Source organism: Drosophila kikkawai, chromosome 2L (genome assembly GCF_030179895.1).
Source record: "Drosophila kikkawai strain 14028-0561.14 chromosome 2L, DkikHiC1v2, whole genome shotgun sequence".
Classification (NCBI taxonomy): Eukaryota; Metazoa; Arthropoda; class Insecta; order Diptera; family Drosophilidae; genus Drosophila; species Drosophila kikkawai.
Window position 1 is genome coordinate 15407481 of NC_091728.1, and position 25755 is coordinate 15433235.

General features: G+C 39.6%; 4 protein-coding genes across 12 annotated transcripts; 2 read left to right on the plus strand and 2 right to left on the minus strand.

Annotated features, from left to right (window-relative positions):
- Positions 1-502: 502 nt before the first annotated feature.
- Positions 503-11584, minus strand: RluA-1 (RluA pseudouridine synthase 1). 6 transcript variants are annotated; one of them, XM_017170287.3, is made up of 11 exons: positions 11516-11584; positions 8774-9650; positions 3739-3831; positions 3422-3509; positions 3131-3353; positions 2566-2653; positions 2182-2402; positions 1933-2123; positions 1633-1860; positions 1153-1493; positions 503-1093 (listed from the first exon to the last, which is right to left on the minus strand). In XM_017170287.3, the coding sequence occupies exons 2-11, from the start codon at positions 9590-9592 to the stop codon at positions 1019-1021; spliced, it is 2367 nt and encodes a 788-aa protein (XP_017025776.1). In that variant the 5' UTR covers positions 9593-9650; positions 11516-11584; the 3' UTR covers positions 503-1018. The 6 variants fall into 6 exon arrangements, 5 of the variants coding, with proteins under 5 accessions (XP_017025776.1, XP_017025778.1, XP_017025777.1 ...); XM_017170289.3 differs by having other exon boundaries at positions 8774-9697; positions 11516-11563; XM_017170288.3 differs by having other exon boundaries at positions 8774-9714; positions 11516-11563.
- A 2755-nt stretch (positions 11585-14339) lies between these two features.
- RluA-2 (RluA pseudouridine synthase 2) lies at positions 14340-19572 on the plus strand. 3 transcript variants are annotated; one of them, XM_017169934.3, is made up of 10 exons: positions 14340-14464; positions 14639-14917; positions 17679-17859; positions 17924-18146; positions 18208-18295; positions 18411-18631; positions 18697-18887; positions 18946-19199; positions 19253-19402; positions 19470-19572. In XM_017169934.3, the coding sequence occupies exons 1-10, from the start codon at positions 14426-14428 to the stop codon at positions 19542-19544; spliced, it is 1701 nt and encodes a 566-aa protein (XP_017025423.1). In that variant the 5' UTR covers positions 14340-14425; the 3' UTR covers positions 19545-19572. The 3 variants fall into 3 exon arrangements, with proteins under 3 accessions (XP_017025423.1, XP_017025427.1, XP_017025425.1); XM_017169936.3 differs by lacking the exons at positions 14340-14464; positions 14639-14917; positions 17679-17859 and having other exon boundaries at positions 18038-18146; positions 18233-18295; XM_017169938.3 differs by lacking the exons at positions 18411-18631; positions 18697-18887; positions 18946-19199; positions 19253-19402; positions 19470-19572 and having other exon boundaries at positions 18233-18276.
- Positions 19573-20275: 703 nt separating this feature from the next.
- Positions 20276-22932, plus strand: Grip75 (gamma-tubulin complex component 4). 2 transcript variants are annotated; one of them, XM_017170459.3, is made up of 8 exons: positions 20278-20502; positions 20561-20723; positions 20780-21065; positions 21125-21284; positions 21349-21855; positions 21907-22276; positions 22325-22601; positions 22672-22932. In XM_017170459.3, the coding sequence occupies exons 1-8, from the start codon at positions 20434-20436 to the stop codon at positions 22817-22819; spliced, it is 1980 nt and encodes a 659-aa protein (XP_017025948.1). In that variant the 5' UTR covers positions 20278-20433; the 3' UTR covers positions 22820-22932. The 2 variants fall into 2 exon arrangements, with proteins under 2 accessions (XP_017025949.1, XP_017025948.1); XM_017170460.3 differs by lacking the exon at positions 22672-22932 and having other exon boundaries at positions 20276-20502; positions 21907-22260; positions 22325-22492.
- On the minus strand, positions 22609-25721 carry Cog4 (conserved oligomeric Golgi complex subunit 4). The gene is made up of 8 exons (XM_017170458.3): positions 25518-25721; positions 24715-25451; positions 24340-24658; positions 24151-24281; positions 23484-24087; positions 23244-23429; positions 22929-23155; positions 22609-22858 (listed from the first exon to the last, which is right to left on the minus strand). The coding sequence occupies exons 1-8, from the start codon at positions 25602-25604 to the stop codon at positions 22816-22818; spliced, it is 2334 nt and encodes a 777-aa protein (XP_017025947.1). The 5' UTR covers positions 25605-25721; the 3' UTR covers positions 22609-22815.
- Between the last annotated feature and the right edge of the window lie 34 nt (positions 25722-25755).

Sequence of the window (25755 nt, forward strand, 5' to 3'; positions counted from 1 at the left end):
TGCCTTTCGTGCATACATATTTAATTGGGGGTTGAGTGCAAATTAATTTGTAAAGCCCCTTTTTTAATTAAGGAACTAGGGGACCATACTTACATTCGGTTATTTATGCATGTGTGATGCAGAGACTGCAGTCATTGCTGAATAACAAACAAGAAAAGAAATCATTGGTGAGTGGCCTCGACTAGGGGAAGCCCTGTACTTGGTCTTTCTAGTGGGAATTTTCTGTACATTCATAAGCTCTTGTATGCCCTGAGTAATGAGTAGTAAAAGTCCAGCTAGTGGCATATATAAGTATATATGGCAGTGGCCGCTTGCCCGTGGTAATAAAAAATTCAACAATTAGTTTTGAAGTAGAAAGCGGGAATCCATTTTAATGAAAAAAGTTGGCAGCTGGCTAAGGGCAGGGGGCACACACTGTACGTACTTAGGGACTTTCAGGGATTTAGTATTTACTTTAAGTCCAACGGAAGCCAGATATCCATAAAAGTAAAAACGTAGAATATATTTTTCTAAGAAACATTTGTAAAATTTACTTTATATCCTGTTTTGTTTGAGAATATACTCTTGATTTACACACTCATACATATATATAAACTAATTTCTCTAAAAGTTGTCTATTCCGATTATATATATAATATAATTATATTGCCTTTCACATATCTGATTAGCTCGGATAAGTGCATGTCTTGTGTATACATATAAATATACCTATTATATTTTGTAATAAAAGCTTCGAATTTATTTGCACGTCTTTTCAGCTCTTGTAATTAGCCTATATATGTTTATATATATATATTTTTTTTTTTTTGTGATTTGATTGTGTGAACTCTTCTATAGGATTTATACTACGACCTTGTGTACATAAATATTATTTGTATAATGCTTTTAACTGAAGCGCTTGCATCATGCTATCCAATCTTAAAGGCACATCTTTTAATTATGATATATATATGTATCGATATTGTTGCTGATTTTGGTCTGTTGTTTCTAATATATATTAAGTAGTAGAAGGGTGTCCTCATGTCGAGTCCAAATGGTCCCAATCCGTGCAGGCCCAGTTGGGCAGCTCGGTTTCGTACTCCCAGCCGGGTCCCTGTTTCAAAATATATAAAATTTAGTTTGGAATTCTGCAATATAAAGCCAATGACCCACCTTGTACTTCCAAGCGTGCAGATACATAATAAGATCCTTCGACTTGGGATCTCTGTAGTGCACTTTGCACTCGTAGCAATGCTCATCTACGCTGATCTTGTTCAGCTTACATCCTCCTCCTGTGGCACTCACAACAGATTCCATGGAACTAGAACTCTGCAGGGCAGGCGGCATTATCTCCGTGGAAGACTTCTCTGCGGCAATGGGATATTCCTTGACTGTGCTTTCGGGAGTTTTCACACCTAGATCTGGCTGCTGTGGCTGCGGCTGCTGGGTGTCAAGGCAAGGAGGTGTGGTTTCACGGGAATTTACACCCGCATCATCGTCGCTATGGTGAACCACTAAAAAAGTTAAAAATAAATAAGATTAGAAGTGGGGAAAAATTCAAAATTTATTTAAAATATTTCAAAATTTAACTCAATTTAATTCGATTTAAATTATTTAAAAAGCTTTTCATATAAAAGTAGTAATTAAACCCACCGGAAGTGTGTTCACTGCTAAGACTTTCGCCATCGGTCTCATCCTTGGAGTTCTTAAACATGGATATATCGGAATCACAATCTATGCCCAGCCAGTTCTCAGCGTTGTGTATATTTATGAGATCTCGTATAAGTTCATCGTCTGTCTTGCCACCAATATCCCCAGAACGTCCCTTCAAAGGACCGAAGACTTCGTGATTGTAAAGGGGATCGTTTAGAATGGGATAACCTAAGAGGGGTTATAACAATTATATTATAATAAATAATATAATGCTTTAGTAGAGTGAAGGCTCTCACTTACCCAAATACTGCAAGTGTACTCTTATCTGGTGCATTCGCCCAGTGAGTGGCTTGCAGAGCACCACACTGGTGGTGCCGTTCTGCGACAGTTTCTGGAAGGTGGTCGTGCAATCTTTACCCTTTGGCGATACCTTGCACACGCCTATCTTGTAGCTAACCACTTCGATGGGCTCCTTGCACTCCACAATGCCGCTGAAAAGTCATTGGAAATTTTAGTTAATATAATAAGATACTGAGTTGGTTAGCTTACTCGGGGAAAACTCCCTCAACGCGGCAGATGTACTCCTTTTCCACCTGACGATTGCGTATTTGCTGCTCCATTTGTCTTGCCTTCTTGGGACTGCGTCCGAAGAGCAAAAGGCCAGAAGTCAGCCTGTCCAGCCGATGGATTGTGCGTAGATTCTTGAGATTAAACTCCTTGGCGAGAATGAAGACCACAGTGTTGTGTCTGTAGCGACCGCAGGGATGCACCTGAAAAGAGGCCATGGAAGAAGGAATTCTTAGGTAAGGGTACTTGAAGTAATGATAGATAATATACACTTTGAAGTAGACTTTCTCGGTCATTGATAACAGAAAGTACAGGTATAATAATATATATAGTATGTGTAAAATGGCGGTCGTTTAAGCCACTTACAGGTATCGATGCTGGCTTATTTACAACTACAATGTCCTCATCCATATGCACAATTTTAATTGGTTGGCAAGTCACGGGCACCTCGTGTCTGTAAAGATAGCCATGAAACTCGTGTTAGTTTATATATACTTTTCATCTCTGTGTTGCTGTTGTTACTTAAGAGACCAGAAATACGATTAAGATGAGTTGGGAGCTAGCAACTTTATTGGGACTTACTTCCCAGTTTCCTTAATCGATTAAAGTTTAGGGATTATGAATGATAAAAATAAAAAGATGAAACTGGCTTGATGTTGAACTCACGTAATTATAAATTTATTCTTTTTGTGTGAGTTATGCAAGTCATTAACTTTTGACGGTATTTTGTTATTGATGAAGTCATAATTATTAACATGACATGCTACAAGACTTGGACGATTTTAATGAGATGGAACATACATATATGCATATACACATACATGAATAATTACATTATAAAGAAATTACACGGAAAACTCAATTGCAATTGCAATCACTCGCATCGCCACGGTTAGTTGGCATTGCGGAAAAGCGTTTAATTTTTAATTACCTGTGAACTATATTGGCCAGCAAGTCATTATGCTTCAGCCGATAATCAATGGGAACCTTCTCAAAGTTAACTGTCAATGTGCCAGTTTGGATGCAGCGTTCATACTCCTCGGCAGGATGTGCCCGGAACTCCCTCGCAAAGATATCCAGTATCTTCTCGCCCACCCAACGGCCCTTCGTAAAGGTTGTGAATGTGAAGTAGTACGGATAGACCTTTCGAAGACCTACGAGTATTCGTTTCGTTTTAGTATATATATTTATTGGATAGGTCGAGTAGTATTGAGTGACTAACCATTTTCCATATAGTAGGAGGTTTCTTGATATCTCTCATCCGTAAATCCGGGTCTTTTAGCCTTCAATGCTTTTGTCTCGAGCTTAGCCTTCAAAAAGGTATATATGAGTTTTGATTAAAATTAACTTGGCGTGAGAAGCGAATGTAAATTAAACTGAGTAAACTGAGTACTGACACTGCATTGTTTCTTTTAACAGAAAGAGACAAAAGAAGAAAAAGAGAAGAAGGAGGGGCATGGTCACACTTACACAATGCAGTATCATGATATATACATATATGTATGTATATATTAAATATTTTATAAATAGTAAGCTTACCTTTTTTAACTCCTTGATTTGATCATTATCATCTGTTTTCCTCTTTTCGGGTATCTTAACTTTTCCATTTTCAGAGTCCCTTGGAGATATAGTCTGTAAAAAAAAACAAGCCATAAGCCATGTTCCTCGTAAATAAAACATAATTAAGTTAACTGCAGCCTCTTAATCTCCCATCAACTCCAATTTTATCAAAAATCTATTTCTATATTCTTAGGTATTATTATGTCTTTCTGGCTTTCCCCTTTTTTGTTCCTGTGAGGAGGTCATTCCAATTAGGTCAGGTTACAATAGTGTTTTAGATTACGTAAGTTCATATACAGATCCGTAAATATTGTTCTAGGAACACACACGTATATATTTATAAACAGTTTTGCTTGGGAATATGTACTTGCCGTCGAACGCGTGTATTTAGATTTTTTTTTAGGCTACTATTTGGCTGACGTTTGTCTTTTATGCGCGGTACTCGGAGAGTAGAAAAGCATATTCCATTATTTTTTGCTTTTTTGATTAATATGGCAGACATAAGTAAGCATAGCGGACCTTGTCTACATAAGGCATATATATAGAGTACCTTGTTAGGGTGAGTAGCAGTTCTATAAAGATTTTTGGGTCTTATGGTTAGAGAACTACTTTTCTTTTGTTTACAAAATAAAAGGTTATATCAGTAAGCCTTTTATTTTGGTTTGATTATCAATGAAGGAATATAAAATACTAATTGTTTAAAAGCTTTATACAAGAGGAAATTAAATTTTATATTAGAAATTGAGTTCTTTAAAGCACTCAACACAATTTGAGGTCGAAATACTGATGATCCCAAATCCATTAGGACTAATAGCAACCTCAAGTACCCGGTATCCACTAGTCGTATTACTCCATTATTATGCCTTTCTTGTGCTCGCCGCTTTCCTTGGCAATGCGCCCAACCAAACGGGTGATGGAAACATGTTGCATGCCCAGAAGACGCCGCGCGGGAGACCCACGGACTCTGCCAGATGAGATGAGATGTGCCGCCGTCGTCGTCCGGCACAGGTTCGATTCTCGGCAAAATCCCCCGAGTTACAATGGGTCTAAAATGCGTATACACAATATGTATAATGATGATGCCGTGTATGACCATGTACATATATTTTAGAAGAAGCGTCTCCGTCTTCGTCTCCAACCCAGAACAATGCACAAAGAAACACTCGAAATATATGAATAAGTTTTAAATTTAGATCATTATGAACAGAACGGATATATGCTAGGCTGTACTAACCTAAAATACACATCAAATGCCATCGAGTAACATTATAATATGTCAACTGGGGCTAAGTCTTTATAAAATACAAGATTTCGGCATCATAACATGTCAGGGAAAAATGTTTTTTGGCTGGGATTGGGTTTCACAAGAGAGGAATTCCGATGAATTCCTTTGTGTTGAGTGCTTGAGGAACCCAATCAACTTTAGTATGAATGAACGGAAGTATTTTGTAGCACCTCTACTGAGAAATCGGAAACGATTTCATCAGGTTTTAGTTTATTTTAAAATAATCAATACTCTTGGTAGTTTCTTATACATCATTTTATTGCCTTTTGAGCTTTTCCTGTTCAATAAACAAGCCGAAAAAGTGAAGTAATTATTTCATGTAATGGCTTATCTTAATTTCATGGAAGGAGAAATAATTTAAGCAGAGACCCGCGTTAGATAATTGTTTATTGTTGTTTATTTTTCACTCTATATACACCTGGGTACACAAGGCTACCTCTAAAGTGATGTATAAACACCCGTGCAACACACATTCAGCAGGCAGTAAATATTTGTTAAAACCGCATTAGTGCATGTTCATCACTAAAAATAAATCAGTTTTGATTGACACAAAATGTAAGAAAAACACATCTTACTAATGGAAAGTAAAACCTATCATCTGCTCGCTGTGCTATGTCCTAGTTCTAAAATATTTCTCAATTGTTTTTTTAAATTAAATGGAACGTATTCGTTGGTTTTAGCCTGAATAAAAATAAGTTCCGGCAGATTTAATCAGCCAAAAAATGTCCAATTACCAGAGACGAGGATTTCCATTGAACACAAATGAATGAATACCTCCTCCACCTCCTACACACGCTTGCTACGTCTACTCATCCATGAGAGCTGAGTATAAACGAAGATGATCAATTAATTGAATCATTCAACAGCGGAGACCTGTTGCCAGCACACACACACACTGGCTCACTCGCCCACCATTATCATAAATGTATTAAAGATTATACTATATATATATATGTACATATGTATCTGACATCTGCATATATCAAGACGTATGCATATATAGCTATATGTGCACGAAATAATGCATATCGAATTATAATCGTCACGGGCATCGCGGAGTATATGGGTTTTCTGGCAAAGACTTCCAAGAAAAGTTAAGGAAAAGTTCAGACTCATCCATTATCTTTTCAGAACCTAGATCAATAGTTTGCGCTATAGCTGGGACTTTGGCCGAATTCCCAAGGTGACTCCGAGGTATTTTTTTGTCGGGAAATTTATGCAAAAATGTTGATTTTTTTTCTTCGACTTTGATATAATTTTTATTCGAATTTTCTAGCGAATGCCGGCTGTATGCCGGCTGCTGCCACTGCGTTGGCTGTTGGAAAAATTGTGTCTCATTTTCTTTGGACCCCGGAATATATTTATGAGTCCACCGCCCACCCCAAGGCGGTTTTATGGAAAAGACAGAGGAAAGCCAGTGCCGGGGCGAAGTACAAATCGCGGTCGGCACGCTTTTCTCGCCTGCACAGCGCCTTATGTTGCGCAAGGTGCGAGCAGATCGGCGAACAACCGGCGAACACGACGTCTGGAAGACAAACACGTGACCACCACTGCCCACGGTTTTATTAATTATCAATTTTCAAGAGCACACTCTTTGAAGAGTGTTAGTTTCTCGTATTGTTATTGTTCAGCACGGTGAGTATTTATTCATTATTATTTTTCAATGGCACTCGTATGAGAAATTCCGTTTTCTGTTCTTGATTTATGTAAACAACTGATACAGGGTAGCCTTAAGTACCTGGAGTATTACATATAGAATATAGAAATATTTGTAGATTTTTTTGTAATTATTGCAAAACCAGTTTGGGGTAGCACTTCAAAAAACAAAAACTAGTTATTTGATTTAATAAATCAAAGAGTTGCAAGAGTTGTTTAATGGAAATTATTTAGGCAACTATTAAAAATCTAGTTTCCAGTGTAAATATCTTATTGCAATTAAAATAGTTTAGCGATTCAAATCGCCTTTAACTGTATAGACCTAAGCAAGTTTTTTGATTGAGCAAAAAAAAACAAACTAGATTGAAATAAGTAGGTTCAAGCGCCAACTATGGCAAGCAGTTGACGACAGTTTAGAGGAGCCGCAGCCGGATCAGGTTGCCGGTATGGATTGGTCTGGTCTACTGACATTCGCATTTCGTCCAACATATCCCCATAACGGTTCTTGCCTACTTAGCCATAAACGATACAATTTTCCAGTTCTCTTGGCTGCTGCAATAGTTTTTCCACACAAAAAAAGAAGATCATATAGAAGAATTCTAAAAGAGACACATGGCATGTCCGCAAGCGAGTCGTGCAAAAATATGTTAGAGGGGGATTGGGAAAATTCTAGTTATTTTCCCTAAAGATATAAAACATTAAGAAGGTTAGGATTAGGCCAGAAAATATATTAATATATTTTTACTATGTTTCAGCTATGTTTTAAAAGACTTTTATTTAGTTTAGGTTAAAAAACCAACTCCCTAAGGGAATTAGACAGTTAAAAGAACATAATGTTTGGGTCGTTTTAACCCCTGAAACCCCATTAATGTTAACAATTGATTCGTGAGGCTTGTCTACCCGTATCATCCGTGTGTTGCTCAGATGCAACCAACTTGATTTTCATGGTCATTTCGCTGACTGCCTGCAAGTGTAAAGTTATAGACATTGCCATGTGTAAGTTACCTATGTGCATTAAACAATGGAAACATCTCGCTAGTAGCTGGCTTGGAGTGGAGTGAGGAGCGGCGAGGCTATAATATGGCAGAAACCTTGACCAACTCAGTCGTCGGGCTGCCGCCTGCCCGCTCACCATTTGGCTTATGAAATCATCGGGTTTCAAAAGATAGCCAACAGTGGCAGCCAAAGCTATAGCTAAGGTAAGTAAGTGAGTAAGTATAGTATATAATAAGGCAAGCTCTGCAACGATGCGGAAAATCTGAAAGCCAAAGCTCCATTTTCAAAACAAATACCGATTAAGACGATTTTATTGTTAAATATATGCTGCAGTTACAATGTAACATAACCAATATTAAGTAAACACAACACTCGTCACAGAAGGGGACTTTCAAATGTGAAATGATTTGTTATATTCAGTTTGAAGTGACTGTCTGTCTCTCCGTCTGTGAAGATTGAGCAACACCTTGTTATGAAGTAACATTAACACAGCTGTTGTAGACCAATTACTGGTGGTTAGTCTCTTATTTGTTTACTTTAAATATTATATATTTTAAGACCAAATTACTGAACAGATATTAAACTGGCAGATCGGAAACTGAGGGGGAGAGTAGATCTTTTTTTACTCCAGAAGATTAAATGTTAAAAGTGAATTACCAAAAAAATGAAAACTGAGAGAATAAAACTAAAAGAAAAGTATTTATTCAACTACCAAAATATATTACTTATGTATGAAATCAATCTATATATCCAGATAATCAAGTAAATATTACATTCTAGCTTTGAAGAGGGGAAACATAGTACTTCCTCCAAAAATAAATCAGGCAGTAATCAATATAAATTTAAAATATTAACGTCTTTTTTTAAGGACTTCTGACTATTTATCTCTTTAATGTATATATTTTACAAACCTTAAAAACAAATAGGAAGGAAATAAATTTCTAAACAATATTCAAAACTAACACCACCAACTCTTCCCCAGTGTATTCATAGACGTCAATTAAGTGCCTAACCTTCGGTTCGAGTACGGATAGTTCCTATCATTACGAGTAGTGTACAAACATAAGCTCTCCTCACCTTTTTCATCGGCGGTAGCTCGGCACTTGGCAAGACTTGGATAGCTTGGAGCGACGACGCCGCCGCCACGGCCGCTGCCGCCGCTGCCTGATTCCGCAGCCCGACGACGCTGCTCAGGCCGAGATTTATGGACGACAGGTGATTCAGCTCCTGGGGATGGTGGGGCAGGCAGTTGAGTTGCTGGAGTTGCATGGTGCAGGAAGACGGCGGTGCTGCCCGCGGAGTCATCTGAACGGGCACCTGGACAGGCATCTGCGTTGGTGCCGGCGCTTGCTGTGGCTGGCCCAGGCCAGGAGCTCCACCTCCGCCTACGCCAGTGGCCGCCGCCAGCAGAGACTGCTGTGCAGCCTGTGTCAGTGGAACTCCACCGAAGGGCGAATGCCCTCCGCCGGCTGCTGCGGCCGCTGCTGCTGGTGCATAGTAGGCTCCCAGCGGCAGCGAGGAGAACATGGCGGAGTGCATCTGGGCAAGGGGATTCTGGGCAGGATTTAGTTGACCCGCATAGCCAGTGGCCTGGTGCAGCTGCGGTGCCAGATTGTAAGGGAAGTGGGCTCCGGGAGCGGCGCTGGGATGCAAGGCCGGCTGCTGGTAGTTGGCCGGCGGAGCGGCGGCCGTGTTCGGCGATAGCTGCTGTTGCTGCTGCTGTTGCTGGTGCAGCTGCTGATGCATCTGGGGCTGGGCGGCAAAGATGCTCCCGGCACCGGCACCCAGCTTATCCAGGAACGGTGACTGCATCTGGAGCATCTTCTGCTGGTGCTGCTGCTGCGCGGCCAAGGACCAGGGCAGATACCAGGCGCAGGCTGCCGGCGAATTCTGCATTTTATCTCACTTTGTTTCTCTCTGTTTTCGAGTATATATCACTTTCGCGAAGGCCGAACTGGAGGTTTGGGATTGGTTATTATTCCGAAAAAATCACATTAACATCTGTTGGGTAATGATAACTACGCGGATTACACACACAACACACATATAGAGATATTAACCGAGCTATTCCATCGTTTATTTACATTCGTTGCGCCGTAAATTGTCGGGTTTATAATGCTTTTAAAGTCAATTACAGATCCGTGTGTAGTTATCCGCGTTTGCTTATAAATAATCGCAGCAATGGACTACAGTTTTATTTGAAATCTTAAACCGATTTTAAGGTTGCCTTATGTAAATTGAAAAGCCAAATAAAATGTTTATGTATTTTTTTAGTGTGTTTATGAACACCTATGTGAATATACACAAAAATATATTTATATACAAGTTTAATGCGTTAATTTTTGGTTTCTATTAGCAGATTGCTGTTAACAAATGCCCGATAGCAACCTACACACTCAAAAGTGAGAATAACATATATTTATTAGCATTGTCTATAAGGTGATCATCGGAGGCTCTTCAATATTTTAGAAAATAATGGTAGTTTTATTGGTTTGGAAATTTAATCAAAGCAGAAACAGAAACAAATTTCAAATATCAAAGAAAAAGATTAAAGAGACTAGGCCAACATCTGCTGTTTCTGGCTCTGATTGCAAGGAGACAAAATCGAGCGTATAAACCTATATTCCTCCGTCCAATGAGGCGTATGTGTAACGAAACAATACGTATACGACCGGGAGGCCGTATAGTTTTCGTTAAACTATTAAATCAGGTACACAGGCACCCTATATTGGCACAATTGACGTGTGCACACGTGTAAACGTAAACATCTCTATTTACCCCCGAGGAGCTGGTGCTAAAATAAGTCTTGTATATTACTAGCTCGTGTCCGAAATCTCCGAATATTCCTTAATATATGTACTTAGGAATGTCCGAATATATAGACACCTCCACCTCGCTCGTTTTTGTCATCTGTCTTCTTCTGCGCTGTCTTAGTTCCATTTTATCAACAACAATTGTGTAGTCTTTCGAGTGGTTTTAGTACATTTTTGAAACAAAAATTTCTTCTTGCATAACTATATTATGTAGACAATGGCTAGGAAAGAATTCTTTTAAATAAAATCAAGCATCTATATGTACATACTACTAAATGTATATGTATATGCGCCCCATGTGTAAAGAGACCCCAGATATCTCAGCAGGATGACAATAGATCACATGGGCTTAAAGCAAGAACAACATTTAGTGAGAGCTACCTTCTATATTTAAAAGAAGAACAAAAAATATATACACGAAACGTTTGTATTATGATGATCAGCAGATGGGGCCAAAAAGTAAATCCAATTTGGAGCGGTTTTAGTTAATAATAATGCGAGCGGGAATGGCCCAACTAATTTCATGCACCAGAACAAAATATTATTAATGGACCGACAGGGGAATATTATGATGTTTATGTGGCAAACTATGTGTTTATTCTAGTTTTCCCTGATGAAAAATATCATAATAGAAGTGTCATTTTATCGAATGGTCTGCTTATGGCAAATTAGCCTTTCAATTATGTGAATATACAATAAAACTTGGGGTTCCTTTGATCATCGTTCGAAACACAAATTAGAAAACTCATGTGTTATTTTAGCTATATAGCAGATACGAAAAAAAGTCTTAAGAACATTTTCCATTTTGATTTTATTGTGCGTGTAGTCCGGGATATATATCACAATGTTTTAGGTTTTTCCATTTTTAGATATAACCGTCACTTCAACACTTTATAACTTTTTAATGTCATTATTGTTTAGTTCTTTGTTCAGTTCACTTTATGTTTATGTTTTGGAAATATGTATATTTTTGTTTTCGAAATCTTTGGGGTCCACGCTTCAATACCTGTCCGACGAGGGCATTCACGCGGCAGCATCTACTCGAGCCGAAACCAAGACACCGAATGAAAACGCGTCAAACCGATTCAAACTTTACTTGCTGCCTGCCTGCTGCTCTGTGGGGACTATATGTCGGATGTGGTGAACAGAGGTGGTGGAAATGCGTTTGAATCGACATGGAATTAAAGGAGAACTGAGACTGAACTATAACTGCAGCTTAGCTTTGAATGCAATGTTTTAAAAACACTTATATTTTCTGTTGAAATCCATTAAATGCAAGCAAAACACACATGTATATTTTAAAACCCTAAAAAATCTATTCATTTATTACCTGTTCCTATTGATGTCAGCGAAGATTGATTTGTGGGCAATTAAACGCCTCAATAATACACTTGATAGTCTTTATTTATTATTCTTTAAGTTCGAAAAAAAACACAAGAAATCGTTACAACATTTCAAAATTCACCAAACGCTTGCAACAGGCTCGCTTCGAACCAGGTTCGATGTCTCATTTAAAAATACAAATATTAATGGTAAAATAAAGTGCTTTTATGTTTTAATGATTTTATTCTCCCACAGAAATACGATTTCTTTAGTAAAATAATACTATATAGTCTCCGTTGATTGGTTGTATTAATTTCCTGATATGCATGCACAGCCACAGGGACCATTTGACACACTTTCTCTCACTTACCACCAAATGGCAAGTGTCCCGGCCAACACGCACCCACTTTTGGCTCAAATAAACTTGGCCATAGTTTTCTAAGACACTGACCGCTTGAAGCATTTTAATATTTGAAATCAACTTCCAAGGCTTTCTCGAACAGCACCTCACAAAAGAAATATATGTGTGCGGTTTATTTGCTTTCACATTTCGAAAACAATGAAATCTCCTTTTTTGATTGACACATTTAAAAATATATTAAGTATACGTATACGTAGCTGTTGACAAGCTTGCAGATTTTTAAAGTAAAACAAAACATTTAAGAATTAAAAAATAAATGAGATTTAGGTCAGAAAATTAAAATTACCTTTTGGAAATATGTAGGCAGAGGTGCGAAGCAAAACGTTATAGGTTTACTATCCTTATAAAAATGTGGCCAAAAGTACGTATTTACCTTTTATTAACATATTATAGCGTACTATTTGACATATTTTTACTGACTTTTAAAAGTCCTTAGCAATTTCTACCAACTCATTATCTTTCAAGGATATTATATGTATTATTATCCAAACACCGATCCTCACCTCCAAAAGCTACTTAGCTAAAAGAGACGTGCAAAACGGGCCCATGATAGTGACATTAAATTTTTCGAAATTTTAGCAATTAGCTGAGGCCACACAGCTATTTGCTTTTACTGCCAAAACTGAAAGCATTATGCTGATAAAAATTTTTGGGGCTGGGACTCTGACTCTTGTGTAGAATTGCGTGTTCGACTGCGTGACTTTCTTTCCCGTAACTCACTTTCCACATCCATACGCGGTATAAAGCTCGGTGCTTGGTCGTCGGTCGTCGGTCTCCTTGAAACGCGGTTGGTCACGAAAGCGAACAACAAAGAAAAGGCTTGCCCGCCCGGCTTGCCCGTCATTTGAGGCAACATTTAATGGCCACTGGCTATGAGGCTCATCCTGAGTAAACAGGGGATGGTGCTGGTGGTGCTCTGTGTGGTGTGGTTTGGTGTGCGTGTGTTGTATGGGAGCTGAAGTTGACGTTCGTTCGTTTGTGAAAACGAAGAAAGTGATTAAATCAGCACGATATTTTGTAGGTGTGCGCGAGACCACGAGCTCACCCATTTAATTCTCTCCTCGGACAGGCACTGGTATGTGTGTCACCCACACACCTGCACACATTAAGCTACTGTTCTAAATTGACTTTTCGCCTGGACAAAACTAAAAATGACGACATCGCGTTTTTTTGTTTTGTTTTTGGTTTCATAGAAAAAAGCTTTACCTCTAAAACATGCCCATCAACCGCGTGTTTATAAACAACCCGGAGATCTTATATATGTACGGCGAATATATATAGAAAGGTGTGTTGTGTCGGGCCTCATATTACACCTCCGCATGCAGGTTCGCACATATGTACCTTTCGGTTATATGTAGGAGCGAACACGTTAATGTAATTAAGCCCTACGACGGCCGAAAAAATGCCGGATAAAAGTAGCTGAGGACATATATTATTGGGGGATATCGTTGTAAACTTATAAATCAACTTTTTACGGCTATAACTACTTAGCAGGATTCGCTCACTTGTCGATCTTAATTATAGATAAAACAGAGTATTATTAAAGTTTTTAGATTTTCCAGGCTTCGGTAACTCGTTGCTTAAAAGTAGGCAACGTAATTGGATGAACTGCGAAAGGAAATGGGTGCGTTTCCGGTACGTCATAAGCTTTTGGTATGGGGAATTTTTTACTTCCGATTTTTATGAGAAGAAAACTTAAATACTTTAAATAATAATAATTTGAGAAGTAATTTAAAAATAGTAAAGAGCATTATTTAACTTCTATAAAGTCCTGTTTTTTATTTAATTAAGCAGAAAAAATGTTTATACTAAAATATCCATTTGGGAAAGTCTTCCAAAGTCTTCAAAACAATGTTTTCATCTACTAATTTTTATAAACATTTGTATGATATTTAGGAATTAGGAATTACAATAAATAAATTCAAAACTCGCATATAATTAACGAACATTAATGAGTACCCTTTATGCGTGAGTTCACATCAAGGAGTACTAGTTATCGATATATCGATAGTAGTCAGCTGCTCTTTGCCTCCTAGACCTGACACTTCTGGCCATTAACGCTTTAGTTGCCGGCTATTTCCAGCCAAAAGTAGCCAAAACTAGCTAGAAAGTCGCCATTACAACAGCGCTGTGTGAATGTAAACAAAACTTAAGAAAAAAGAACAATTATTAATGCGGTTTTTACGACAATTTAAGAGCATTTTACAATTGGCAAGTGTTAATGTTAAAAGTTAATACACTCTCCCACTCTTTCGGCTGTTTTAAACACTTTTTGCAAACTCTATTAATTCATAAAACCCTTTGTTGTGACGAGTGAACCGCCAAGTGGCACAGGGCACGTGTTGATTTACTTGTTGTTTTTATTTTAACATTATTTTCCGGCAGCATCTGAAAGCAAAACAAAGAATTTGTAGCGAACTTTCCTGGTTTCCTAAAATGCAAAGCCCCAAAAGTGTACGAAATGCCCAGACGCAACATGGCGAGGGCTCATCTGTGGACGTGGAGAACATATTCCTGCACAGATTCATGTTATCCCTGGAACCGGTGCTGGAAGTAAATAATATTGGTGGTCAAGATGCGTCTGCTTCCCCTGCGCCGGAATGTGTATGGTTTCACAGTGTCACAGATGTTGAGACTGCAGAAAAGGAAGATCCTAGTCCTACGGTAGGTCTGATTATTTAAAAATATCCTTGGGGCACAGCATTTTGAATTAGGAGCAAGGCAGAAATTTATGGAGCTCCAGAAGTATTTATCACTAGCGATGTGAGATTTTGTTGCTGTACATTTGAAATTATATCTTAAAATAAAAACCAGTTAAGATACATTCTCTATAATGACAAGCATATAAGCATTAAACAAATCTAAACAAAATTGGAAACACCATTAAACAAAATGGTCCTGTTTCATATTATTCCTATTTTACAGAAATTGCATTATTAATTTACAATTGTTTACACATTTTGTCGCGGAAGGAATTCAAGGGGGTGTGAGCAGCTAGAGCTTTGACCGATTCGCAGCCAGTAAAAGGGCATATTTATCTTGGGGGAATATCGAATACCCAAAACAATTTAGTCGGGGTCCGTTCCGTTCCAATGTTCGCCAATGTGTTGTGGTTTCCGTGTCCTCACTTATGCAGTATTATTGGTGTCGGGGGAAATTTCAATGCAGCAGCTCTCCTCCAATCGCACACTTAAAACTTAATTAAAAAGCTAATCAGGGACACACGCAAATGCAATTTGCTGCAAATAATTAAGAGCGAATTATTAATCAATTTGAGGGTATTGTTTTTACTGTGTGGGATATTTGATCAAGTTTAAACTGAGGTCCTTTGCTACATTAGCTTTTCTATATTAATTATTAATTAGTTTTGAGGATGGCAACAAAAGTGCTAATATTTTGAAATCCATTAAAACGTCCTTTAAAAATATGCCTTTCTTTTTTTGCTGAGCTAAAATTTGTAACATACCTTTAACATCTTTGTGGTTATTTTTTAAGCCCTCTGTTATTTAAAATTAAAAGAAAATGCATTAAATAATGTATTGTTCTTGAGTTTTTATAAAAAAAAAAATACGCAAGGTACTTTGTTTATAAACGTCTTAGCTTTTTTGAAAGGCCAAAAGATGTTTGACAAACATGTTCGCCCCACAAGTTTGTTTGTTGTTTGAAGCGAACTAAAGTGGTGAGTTCTAGGGTTTAAATAATGCATAAAATGTAGGGGAATGTCAGTTATATTTTATTATAAATTATTATATTTTTCAAAAAGAGTTAAGTACAGAATTGTTGTATAAAAAAAAAATTAAAGGGTATCAACCATAATGTTTTTTTCTGCAACCGTTTCTTACATAGTCCCATCGAACTACGTGTATTTTCACTTTTATTTTCTTAGTTCAAAGTTTTGAGAGTCATAAAAATGGATATAAACATGTAAAGAAAGGTGGAACAAATCACACCTGAAGACTTAAACTTCTTTTACGAGACTTTGAGGCACAAAAATGCCCCAATAAAGGAGACTGCTGTAGCTGCAGTCTGCCTGCAGAGTCAACGTTCTCGTCCGTTGCCTGCATAGAAATTTAAAGCCACCCTTAGGCGTCAGTATATTCTTAAAAATTTAGGACTCTGCTTAGAAGAAGATGTGCAACAAAAACCAGATTTTAGACAAAACCCTTAATGGCCCACAAAAACCAAAGGCATACAAGTTTCGGGCTCTTTGTTTGTTGGCAAACCACCTCACCAGCTCACCACCGTACGTGACAGTGGCAAATGGCTTTAAGGCAGGCATCTCGTCCCTTCCGTTCCTCCAGCTATTACTCAGCTGCAGTTTATGCCTGATGACTCGGGCACATTTAGAATTCTTTTTCGTGTTAATTAAACCATGTATTTGATCAATAAATCGTAACACGAGGGTCTGCGCTGTTTGGATTTGCATAATAAATACCGGACTTGGAGGGTGTTTGTTGCGTTGTGTTGTGTTTGTCCACGCAAGAAGTTAAGTTATGTTTGGGGACCAACTGGACGACAGACTTACCTTTCCCGTACTTATATTTCACCGCGGATTTGTCATAATTAGTTCTCTCTCGACGACACGGCGGCCTTTTCGGAGGCCTCTGCGGCGGGGCTTAGGTTGGTTTGGGTTGGGTCTCTAGTGTAGTCTCGCAGTGGTTTCCTAACGAGCTACACTTTTGTCAAGTTGGTTGGCTGCTACCTAGCTGGTCGTGATGTTTCCGCAATTATTAGTGTCAGTGCCTCCTGCTTTCGAGTGGTATCTAAGTGTGGTCCTCATTGTTTCCACGATGCGCCTTTTGGGCCCCGTCGTTTTTATAATTCTTACAATACCATGTAAATACACACATTAAAAAATAAGGAAGAAAGAAACTTGGTAGAGAATAAAGGATAATGGATGCAGTAAGGAAATGAAGGAAATCCCTCTAAGAAGGCCCAAAGAGTTTTAATGATAAAACCTGTGGGCAGTCTCTTGGCCAAAGGATGTCGAATTTGTAAAACTTTCCTCCAGATTATAAAGCATGACCTTTCTTTAATCAATATTAAATCTAAAGACTTCTATTTAAACTCAAACCACACATGGACATTACCTGTTACCTGTTTTCTTTTCGGTAGTTGTGTTTATATTTACGTTCTGGCTGGCCCCTGTTTTCTGGTAGACAATTTGCCAACAAGAATACTGCTGGTTCGATGCAAATTTTATCCTGTTCTGTTGCTCTTTTTAAGGAAAAATACACAGAGACTGTGTGAAAATTATGCTTAGGCAGCCAAAAGATAAAATTGTTGGCTAACAAAAACACCAGAAACAAGGCAGCTTCTAAATATGTCTGATAAGCTGATGGGATTTTTGGGTATAAGATGGCTATTGGGTTTTCAATAAAACGATATCTTTAATGCTCAATGAAATATTAATTAACTTCTTCAGGTTTCATTAACAAAAGAACTAACTGAAGAATCATCTGCAACGGAGAAACGAAAAGCTGAATCCACGGAGGATGAAGGTAAAGCGAAAAAGGCTAAGTTCGACGACGACAAGGACCGCAAAACCAAGCGACCCGGTTTTAGTGACGAAAGATACGACGAGACATCGTATTATTTTGAAAATGGTAAACTAACAAAGCTAAAAACCCAAACTATTAGCTATTTAAACTTATTTCCCTTATTGATCAGGCCTTAGAAAGGTTTATCCCTATTTCTTCACCTTTACAACATTCGCCAAAGGACGCTGGGTTGACGAGAAGATACTCGATGTCTTTGTTCGTGAGTTCCGGGCAGCACCGCCAGAAGAATACGAACGCAGCTTGGAGGCTGGGAAGTTGACGGTTAATAACGAGAAGGTTCCCAAGGACTATAAAATCAAACATAACGATCTGCTGGCCAATGTCGTTCACAGGTAAGTGTTTGTAGAGAGAGATTTAATTGAAATATGCACACGTTTGCCGGACATTTTATAGACACGAAGTCCCTGTTACTTCACAGCCCATTAAGATAGTGTATATGGATAAGGATATTGTGGTAGTAAATAAGCCGGCGTCGATACCAGTAAGTAGTTGTATTTTTAAAGAAAATATAAATAATTAATAAAATGTAGGAAATACTTTATTTATTTATTTATTTATATTTATTTATATACCTAATAAATAATGGTTTCTTTAAGGTTCATCCCTGCGGTCGCTATAGACACAACACTGTGGTTTTTATACTGGCCAAGGAGTACAATCTGAAAAACCTGAGAACCATACATCGATTGGATAGACTCACCTCTGGTTTGCTTTTATTTGGACGCACCGCCGATAAGGCCCGGGAATTAGAGCAGCAAATTCGAACGAGACAAGTGAAGAAGGAATACGTGTGTAGAGTAGAAGGACGTTTTCCCGAGTAAGTGGTATAAGTTTCTTTATAAAAATAATATAAAAAAGTTCTTCTTTACAAAATCTCTTTAGCGGCATTGTTGAGTGCAGTGAACCGATTGACGTGGTTAGCTACAAAATTGGTGTTTGTAGGGTCTCGCCCAAGGGAAAGGACTGTAAGACCACTTTTCAACGAATTGGCGAGGATGGCGACTGCAGCATTGTTCACTGCAAACCACTCACAGGACGAATGCATCAAATCCGAGTGCATTTACAATATTTGGGTAAGTAAAGCCCTTACTAAAATTATTCCTAGTTTCTAGTAATATATTTACTCGACAGGTTATCCCATTTCCAATGATCCCTTGTACAACCATGAAGTATTTGGTCCCTTGAAGGGTAAGGGAGGCGATATTGGTGGAATAAGTGACGAGCAGCTGATTAATAATTTAATTAGCATACATAATGCTGAAAACTGGTTAGGCGTTGAGGGAGAAATCAAGGAGGAAATAAAGAGTTCCGCAGACGATAAAGTACAAAGAGAAATTAAGGCTGAGCCTGTGATGGCGGTTTCAGTAAAGGAGCCAAATGCTGATGTAAGTTTTACTTCTTATCGTTTATAAATAATACTAATACTGGTCCTTGATAGGCTACTACACAAACTTGCCATGAGGAACCAGACAGATCTTATGATCTTAAAAAGTGCACCACAGATCCGCATTGTCACGAGTGCAAACTTAATTATAGGGAACCCGAAGAAAAAGATCTGATAATGTACTTGCATGCTTGGAAATACAAGGTAATTTTACAAGGTATATTTTTTATTTAAAACATTTTTTTTAATAATGGTCACAACCTATTCACAGGGCCTCAACTGGGAGTACAAGACAGAGCTTCCTGACTGGGCTTGTAAAACGAAAATTAATTACGAAGAGTTGTAAATCAATAAAAGTTTTTTCCACTTTTCCACATCTCTTTCTATCATTGACTTTTTTGACACTATAGAATTGACTTTAATAAATTATCTGAAATATGATAGGATTACTTAGCTTAGTATTAGCTTTGTCTCTAGTATTTGCACAAAATCAACAGTTGCAAAACAATTCAGTTGTAAATATAAAACTAGCTCAGCTAGAAAGAAATATAAATATAAGAGATTCCGAAACTAATTTTGCTTTTTCTAATAATCAAATCAAAAATGAAAGTGAAAACGCGGAAAAATGCGAATTTGGGAAAGTTCTAAAACTGGAATGGAACAATTTCCACTCCCGTATAGCCCATGGCAATTTCTTTGTCAATTTTTATTCATCAAGTTGCATCTACTGTACTGTCTTCCGTCCCATATGGCTTGAGCTGGCCTCAGACTTGATAAATGACACAAATGTGTGTATAGCGGAGTACGACTGTAGGGCAGGAATGAAAATATGCAAGGATTTTGCAGTGACACATGTGCCTAAATTGATATTTTTTAAGGATGGCCAAAATGTGGAAACGTATAAAGGAAGCAAAAACAAAAGAGGATTACGAAATTTTGCAACCAATCGGGACAAAAACTCTGAAGAAATTTCAGCTGCACAAAGAAACTGTCCCAAAAGAAGAATATTTTTGTCAGTTATATATATTATATTAAATTATTATTTGAAATAAATAATAAATAAAGAAAGATATGGAATTTTTAAATTCGGAAAGTGAAAAGAGCGCCTCTGATGTCTATCGATAAACCGATAACTTCAGATCCAACAATTCCCCAAAGTGCCATCGCTGTTGGACATCTGGCGCAAATGCGAAAAACAATTCAAGAAGCACTTCGGTAAATAAGTTTTTACCAAAATGATTCACGACTTGTTGCTGGCTTGTTTGAGCAGCAGCCGGGAAGGGCAAGGTGTTAAGCAGTTTTTGGTAAGCTCATAACGTAGGAAATTCATCTTAACCCACACCAAACTTTGGTTTCTTGCAGGACACCACAGCTGTTGAGCACTTTTTCCATCCTTGCGAGACGGAAATCTTTATGGGCATTCTCAATATCATGAATGTGTATCACGAAGTGGTAGAGTTTACACAAATATACAGTACTAAGCCTGTTCAGAGTGAGGAATCGACCAGCAATGCAGATTTCGAAGGTATAAGGAACATATGGTTTCTCTCAGATTCAAGTAATACCAAGTGAGTTTTGCAGATCTTTCACATGGCTTTTACATGCTGAACTTTGTCAAGGGCATCGAGAGTGCCTTGGAGGAGTCGTATCAGGAAATAGTCCGCCTGGAAGCGGATTGTCGCAAAACCAAGCGCAACTCGCTTTCCTATGTGCACAACGCCCTGCGGACCAAGCTGCCTATGCTGATGCTGGTGCGGAAGCTCATCATGGAAGTTAAGGTGATGAAGTTAAGAGGCTGTGCCCTGCTGCACAACCTGCACCAGCAGTCCGAGCACGGAGACCCGCAGCTAGAGAGAGTGGTCCAAAAGCAAGTTTCAAATACCGAGTTTCAAATATTAAATTGATTAACTGTTGTATTCCTTATAGAGTTATCAAGCCTGTCAAGTATGCCTTTTTCTCGAGCCTGGCTCACTGGATGCTCTTTGGCGTGATCGATGATATTCACACGGAGTTTTTCATCAATTTCATTCCCTTGGAATCTGGACAGGGTAGCACTTGCAGCAAATCTACGCAAAGCTTTATTTCGGTAAGAGTTTCCCCCCCCCCCCCCCCCTTCTTTTTTCTTTAATAATAATATCATTATTTGCCAGAGTGCCGAGCAAACCACTGAGGACTACATCTGGCAATATGAAATCAATATGAAGCAGTTGCCCGGCTTTCTGTCCATCATTAGTGCCGAGAAGGTTCTCTTCGTGGGTCAAACTGTGCTCGTCTTCAAGATGGGACGAAATCCTAAGAGCAAGAATAAAATGGATCAAATGGCAGTGGAACTAAATGACATGTCACGCGAGGATATCTATGAGCTGTGGAACGGCCGCGAGTCGGAGTTCTTCAAGACAATACAAGACCTCAGCAACGACGATAAGATCAATGTTTTCCGCATCGAGCAAGTTGTGAACGAAATCAAGAAATTTGTGAGCAGGCGACTCTCGGAAATTGCAGTCAACGAGGTGGATTTGGAGCGTCAAATGGGTTTGCTGAAGGATTTCTATTTGCTGGGCCGCGGAGAGTTTTTCTTGGAGTTTTTCTCGCAGTTGTATGGCAATTTTGATATCAATACGGAAATGCGTTCGAGAAACTACACCAGAGCGTTTGAGGTGAGCTTAAGCACTATTTTTCCTATTTTTTATTACATTAATTCCTTGCAGCTGGCCGCCACTGGACTGCGAATCACGGATGATCTGGAAAACTTCTCCCTCAGCAGTCTGAGAAACAGCGAGGAGCCCGATGAGAGCTACGATTTTCAGGTTCTGCAATCTATGCACTTGAAATACATCTACGAATGGCCCCTGAATTTATTGTTCTCACCGAAAGCCATTGAGCGTTACAATAAAATCTTTCGCTTCTTGCTCATAATCCGCGGCCTTCAGTACCAAATGCAGCGAGTGTGGGCCACGCAGACGTGGACGGAAAAGGCCGAGTCCGGCGGCACTAACATCAGGGTCATGAATCTCCGCAATCATCTGCTCTTCTTTCTAAACAATCTGCAGTATTATATCCAGGTGGATGTGCTTGAATGTGAGTAGCTTGCCCCTGGAAGTGCATTCATGACAAATCTACTTACAGGTCAGTTTGAGATATTCATGAATGTGATACGGAGCAGGTCGGATTTCGAGGAAATCCAAAGAGCGCACACAATCTTCCTGGCGAATGTGCTGTCGCAATGTTTCCTGCTTTCGGACACTAAAGACGCTCACCTGAATATCACCGCTTGCCAAACCCAGGCGAATCCCATTTACGGCACCATTCTGAAGCTTTTTAGCATATGCGAGAAGTTCATACACATGACGCACTCGATCGAGACGGAAGATATCACAGAGGAGGTCGTGCGTCTTGAAAGGGAGTATGCATTATTCGATTTTTTATATATATATTTATTATAAGGCTCCAATAAATAAACTTTGTTTTTACAGATTTGGTGTACAAATTGCCAGCCTTATTCAACTACTTGTGGACATAAGGACTTCATCTTGCCTGGGTCCGCTCTCCCAGCTGCTGCTGCGATTGGACTTTAACCATTGGTTTAGCCAGCATCACTGCCCGTCTGACCAAAGAGCCTAAAGCTGCAGCCGTTTGATGTCTTCTATACGAAAGTCGCTTCTGTAAAAGTACCATTAAAAAAAAACGTGTTAAAAGTGAAGATATGAAAAGTGAATAAATATATATTAACCTTAGGGTTAAAAATGTGCGAACTTCGTTGGGCGTCAAGTGCCAGGTGGACATTTCCTTGTTATTCTCGGGACTCCAGTACTCGGAGAGCTCTGAAATCTTGTCCAGATTCAAAAGCGTGGCTATTTGAGAAATGCGCGTCATTTTATCTCGTACAGACCAGGATGTGGCGCCAGTTAGGTAACTACCCAAGGCGCGGACCTCTTGATCGAGAACCAGGCCGCCCAGCTAAGACAAGTATATTATTTTTAATAAAATTATATTTAAATTGATGTATTTATATTTAATTTAAATAATCCCTGATCGAAATACTCACTCTGTTGAAGCTAATTTTCTTTATAGCCCTTTCCAATTGAATTGTTACTTCGGTGGCTAGAATACTGACCAGGGCATCATAGTTCCTGGGACTCAGGGAGCTCTTGAAGGAATTGAGCAGCCCATCCAGTTGCACAATGAAAAACTGAACAAAAGTCTCGCCAGCCTCGTAGGCAGCCAATTCCTCCTGCCAAATAATACAGTTTCAAAAGAATTTTTGAATATTATATAGTCACCTCACCTCATTCAAATTGTGACTATAATTCAAGAACTGATTAATCCAGGGATTGAGTCGCGGCTTGATAACACTGGACCTGAGTTGCTGCATGCCAAAATCAACGGTGGCCTTCAGGGTATCCCGCACAGCCTTCAGTTCTGTGAGGCAGCTGTCCAGCAATTGTCGCTCCACCGGCGAGGTTTGTGGAAATGTACCAGCGATTTCCTGCTCCATCGTCTGCCACAGAGTCTCAATATACTCGGTGGAGATATCGGCGTTGTTTAGTTGGACAAGGAAATTGCCACGAACCCTATCGGCATCACTGGAATGTAATTTGCCCTGTTGCAGGGTCGTCTGAATGGCATTATAGGCCTGGGCCAGGTCTATGTAGCCCGATGGATAACCATTTTTCAGGGGTGCCTTAAGTGCCGCCACAAAGTCACCGTCCAGACAGGCGGCCACATTATTGATGACGGCACAGGTTCCATTGATGGACTGTGTGGTCAGTGCTCGGCGTATGGATTTGCGAAGTATAAAGAAGACATCGTCCACCATGGAGGAGCACTGCTGTCCGGGCTCATAGGCATCCAGGCCGATGGCTTTTAAGACGCTTTCCTCCATGAAATATCTGTAAATTCAAATGAAATATATATTAAGTCGTTGTTATTTATAATCTTAGAGAAACACATACCTTTCAAGTAGCAAATAGGTGCTCAGAATCTCTTGCATTTGCCGACGCAAGTCGGAGTTTTTCATGATCTTCTCATAGCGCTCCATTATCTCCATTTGTTCCTTCTCGGGCACACAAGTCTCTATATGAACCTGCCCGAAACAACTTTAAGGTAATTTAAGGCCTAAATGCTGCTTTTTTTCTACTCACCTGCAAGCGGCGTCGCATGAATCTAAAGTACAACTCGACTCTGGCATGCATCACGGTGATCTCAGCAATGATGGCATCGATTTCCTTGGGATTAAGCTTGTCCACGGAACCACCAGAGGGTTTCCTATAATGCCCCAAGGCCTGAATGCTGTTGCTACCCACACTGCCGCCGCCTGCAGCGCTCTTCTGTGTGGATTCATTCACTTGCTTGCTGCGGTACTGAATTTGCCGGTTCTTGTTGAACTCCATCAGCAGGTTCTTGACCTCGGCATCGCATTCGTGCTGCAGTATGGCCACCATGTCAATCAAGGAGGCAGAGCTAAGGAAATCCATAGAAATTAATTGATTTTAGCATTACAGCAAAGTAACACCTACGCTTGGCCATAGAAAGCTTCAATAATGGGCTGATTGACCTCGACGACTCGCGCAAAATTCTCCAGAATGGCAGTCAAGCGATCAGCATACGCCAACTGCAGCCTGGATTCGGCCTTGGCTATATCCTGGGCATTTCGTAGCTCCTTCTGCGCCTTCGACGCCAGCTTCTGGCAAATGTATGTGGAAAACTTCTCAATGCCAATGCGATGGCAGCCTATAAGCGGAAATATCTTGAAGAATCTCTCCACTGAAGCCAAATCATCGCTCTTGACGGCCTCGTCGAATCGCTTTGCTATGAGCACTCGTGTCTTTTCCGTGGCATCCTCCAGCGTCTTCACCGCATCGCTCACCGACGTTATAGAGCCCTGGACATCGTCAGCCGTGCGCCGCAGAAGCTGCTGATCCATAGCCAGGAAGCGAGCAATGTGCATGGCACTCTTCTCGTAGTCCTCCTCACCGATGGCCTTTATCACGCCCTGGCTGCACAGGTGCAGGTCGATCAGGTCGTGAACCCGCTGCTGGCACTCAGAGGCCCGGCACCTGGCCAAATCCAGCCGGCGTACCTTGGCGCTCACAGACTCGGCCAACTGGGCGGTGTTTACGATTTGTGCATTCAACTTGCTGGAATCACTGTCCACGGTGTGCAGCAGCGTCAGGGAACGACCAATGCCACTCATTTTCGACTCTATCTGGCATTGCTTGGCCAGCAAAGCTTCCAGTTTCTCGTTGACTTTCGCCTGCAAAAGGAGTTAAAACGTTTTTATTTTATGCGGATTATTGTTGACATTGCGTGTGAACCGAACCTCTTCTTCAGCTATTCTCTGCAGGGTCTCGTCTACCTGTCCATTTGTGCCCAAGTCCAGGGCGCTCAGTTGGTCCACTACACTCATCCTGCAAACATTTGTTAGGAGACGTTACTCCCAAAAGGCTAAGTTACGATTTTGTCAAGTAAATTTTAGTTGATCTACGTGGGCAATGTTTTTGCCCGTAATAGGGATGGGCGGCTGTGCAGTTATCGGCCGCCAGTGTATCGGCATTTGG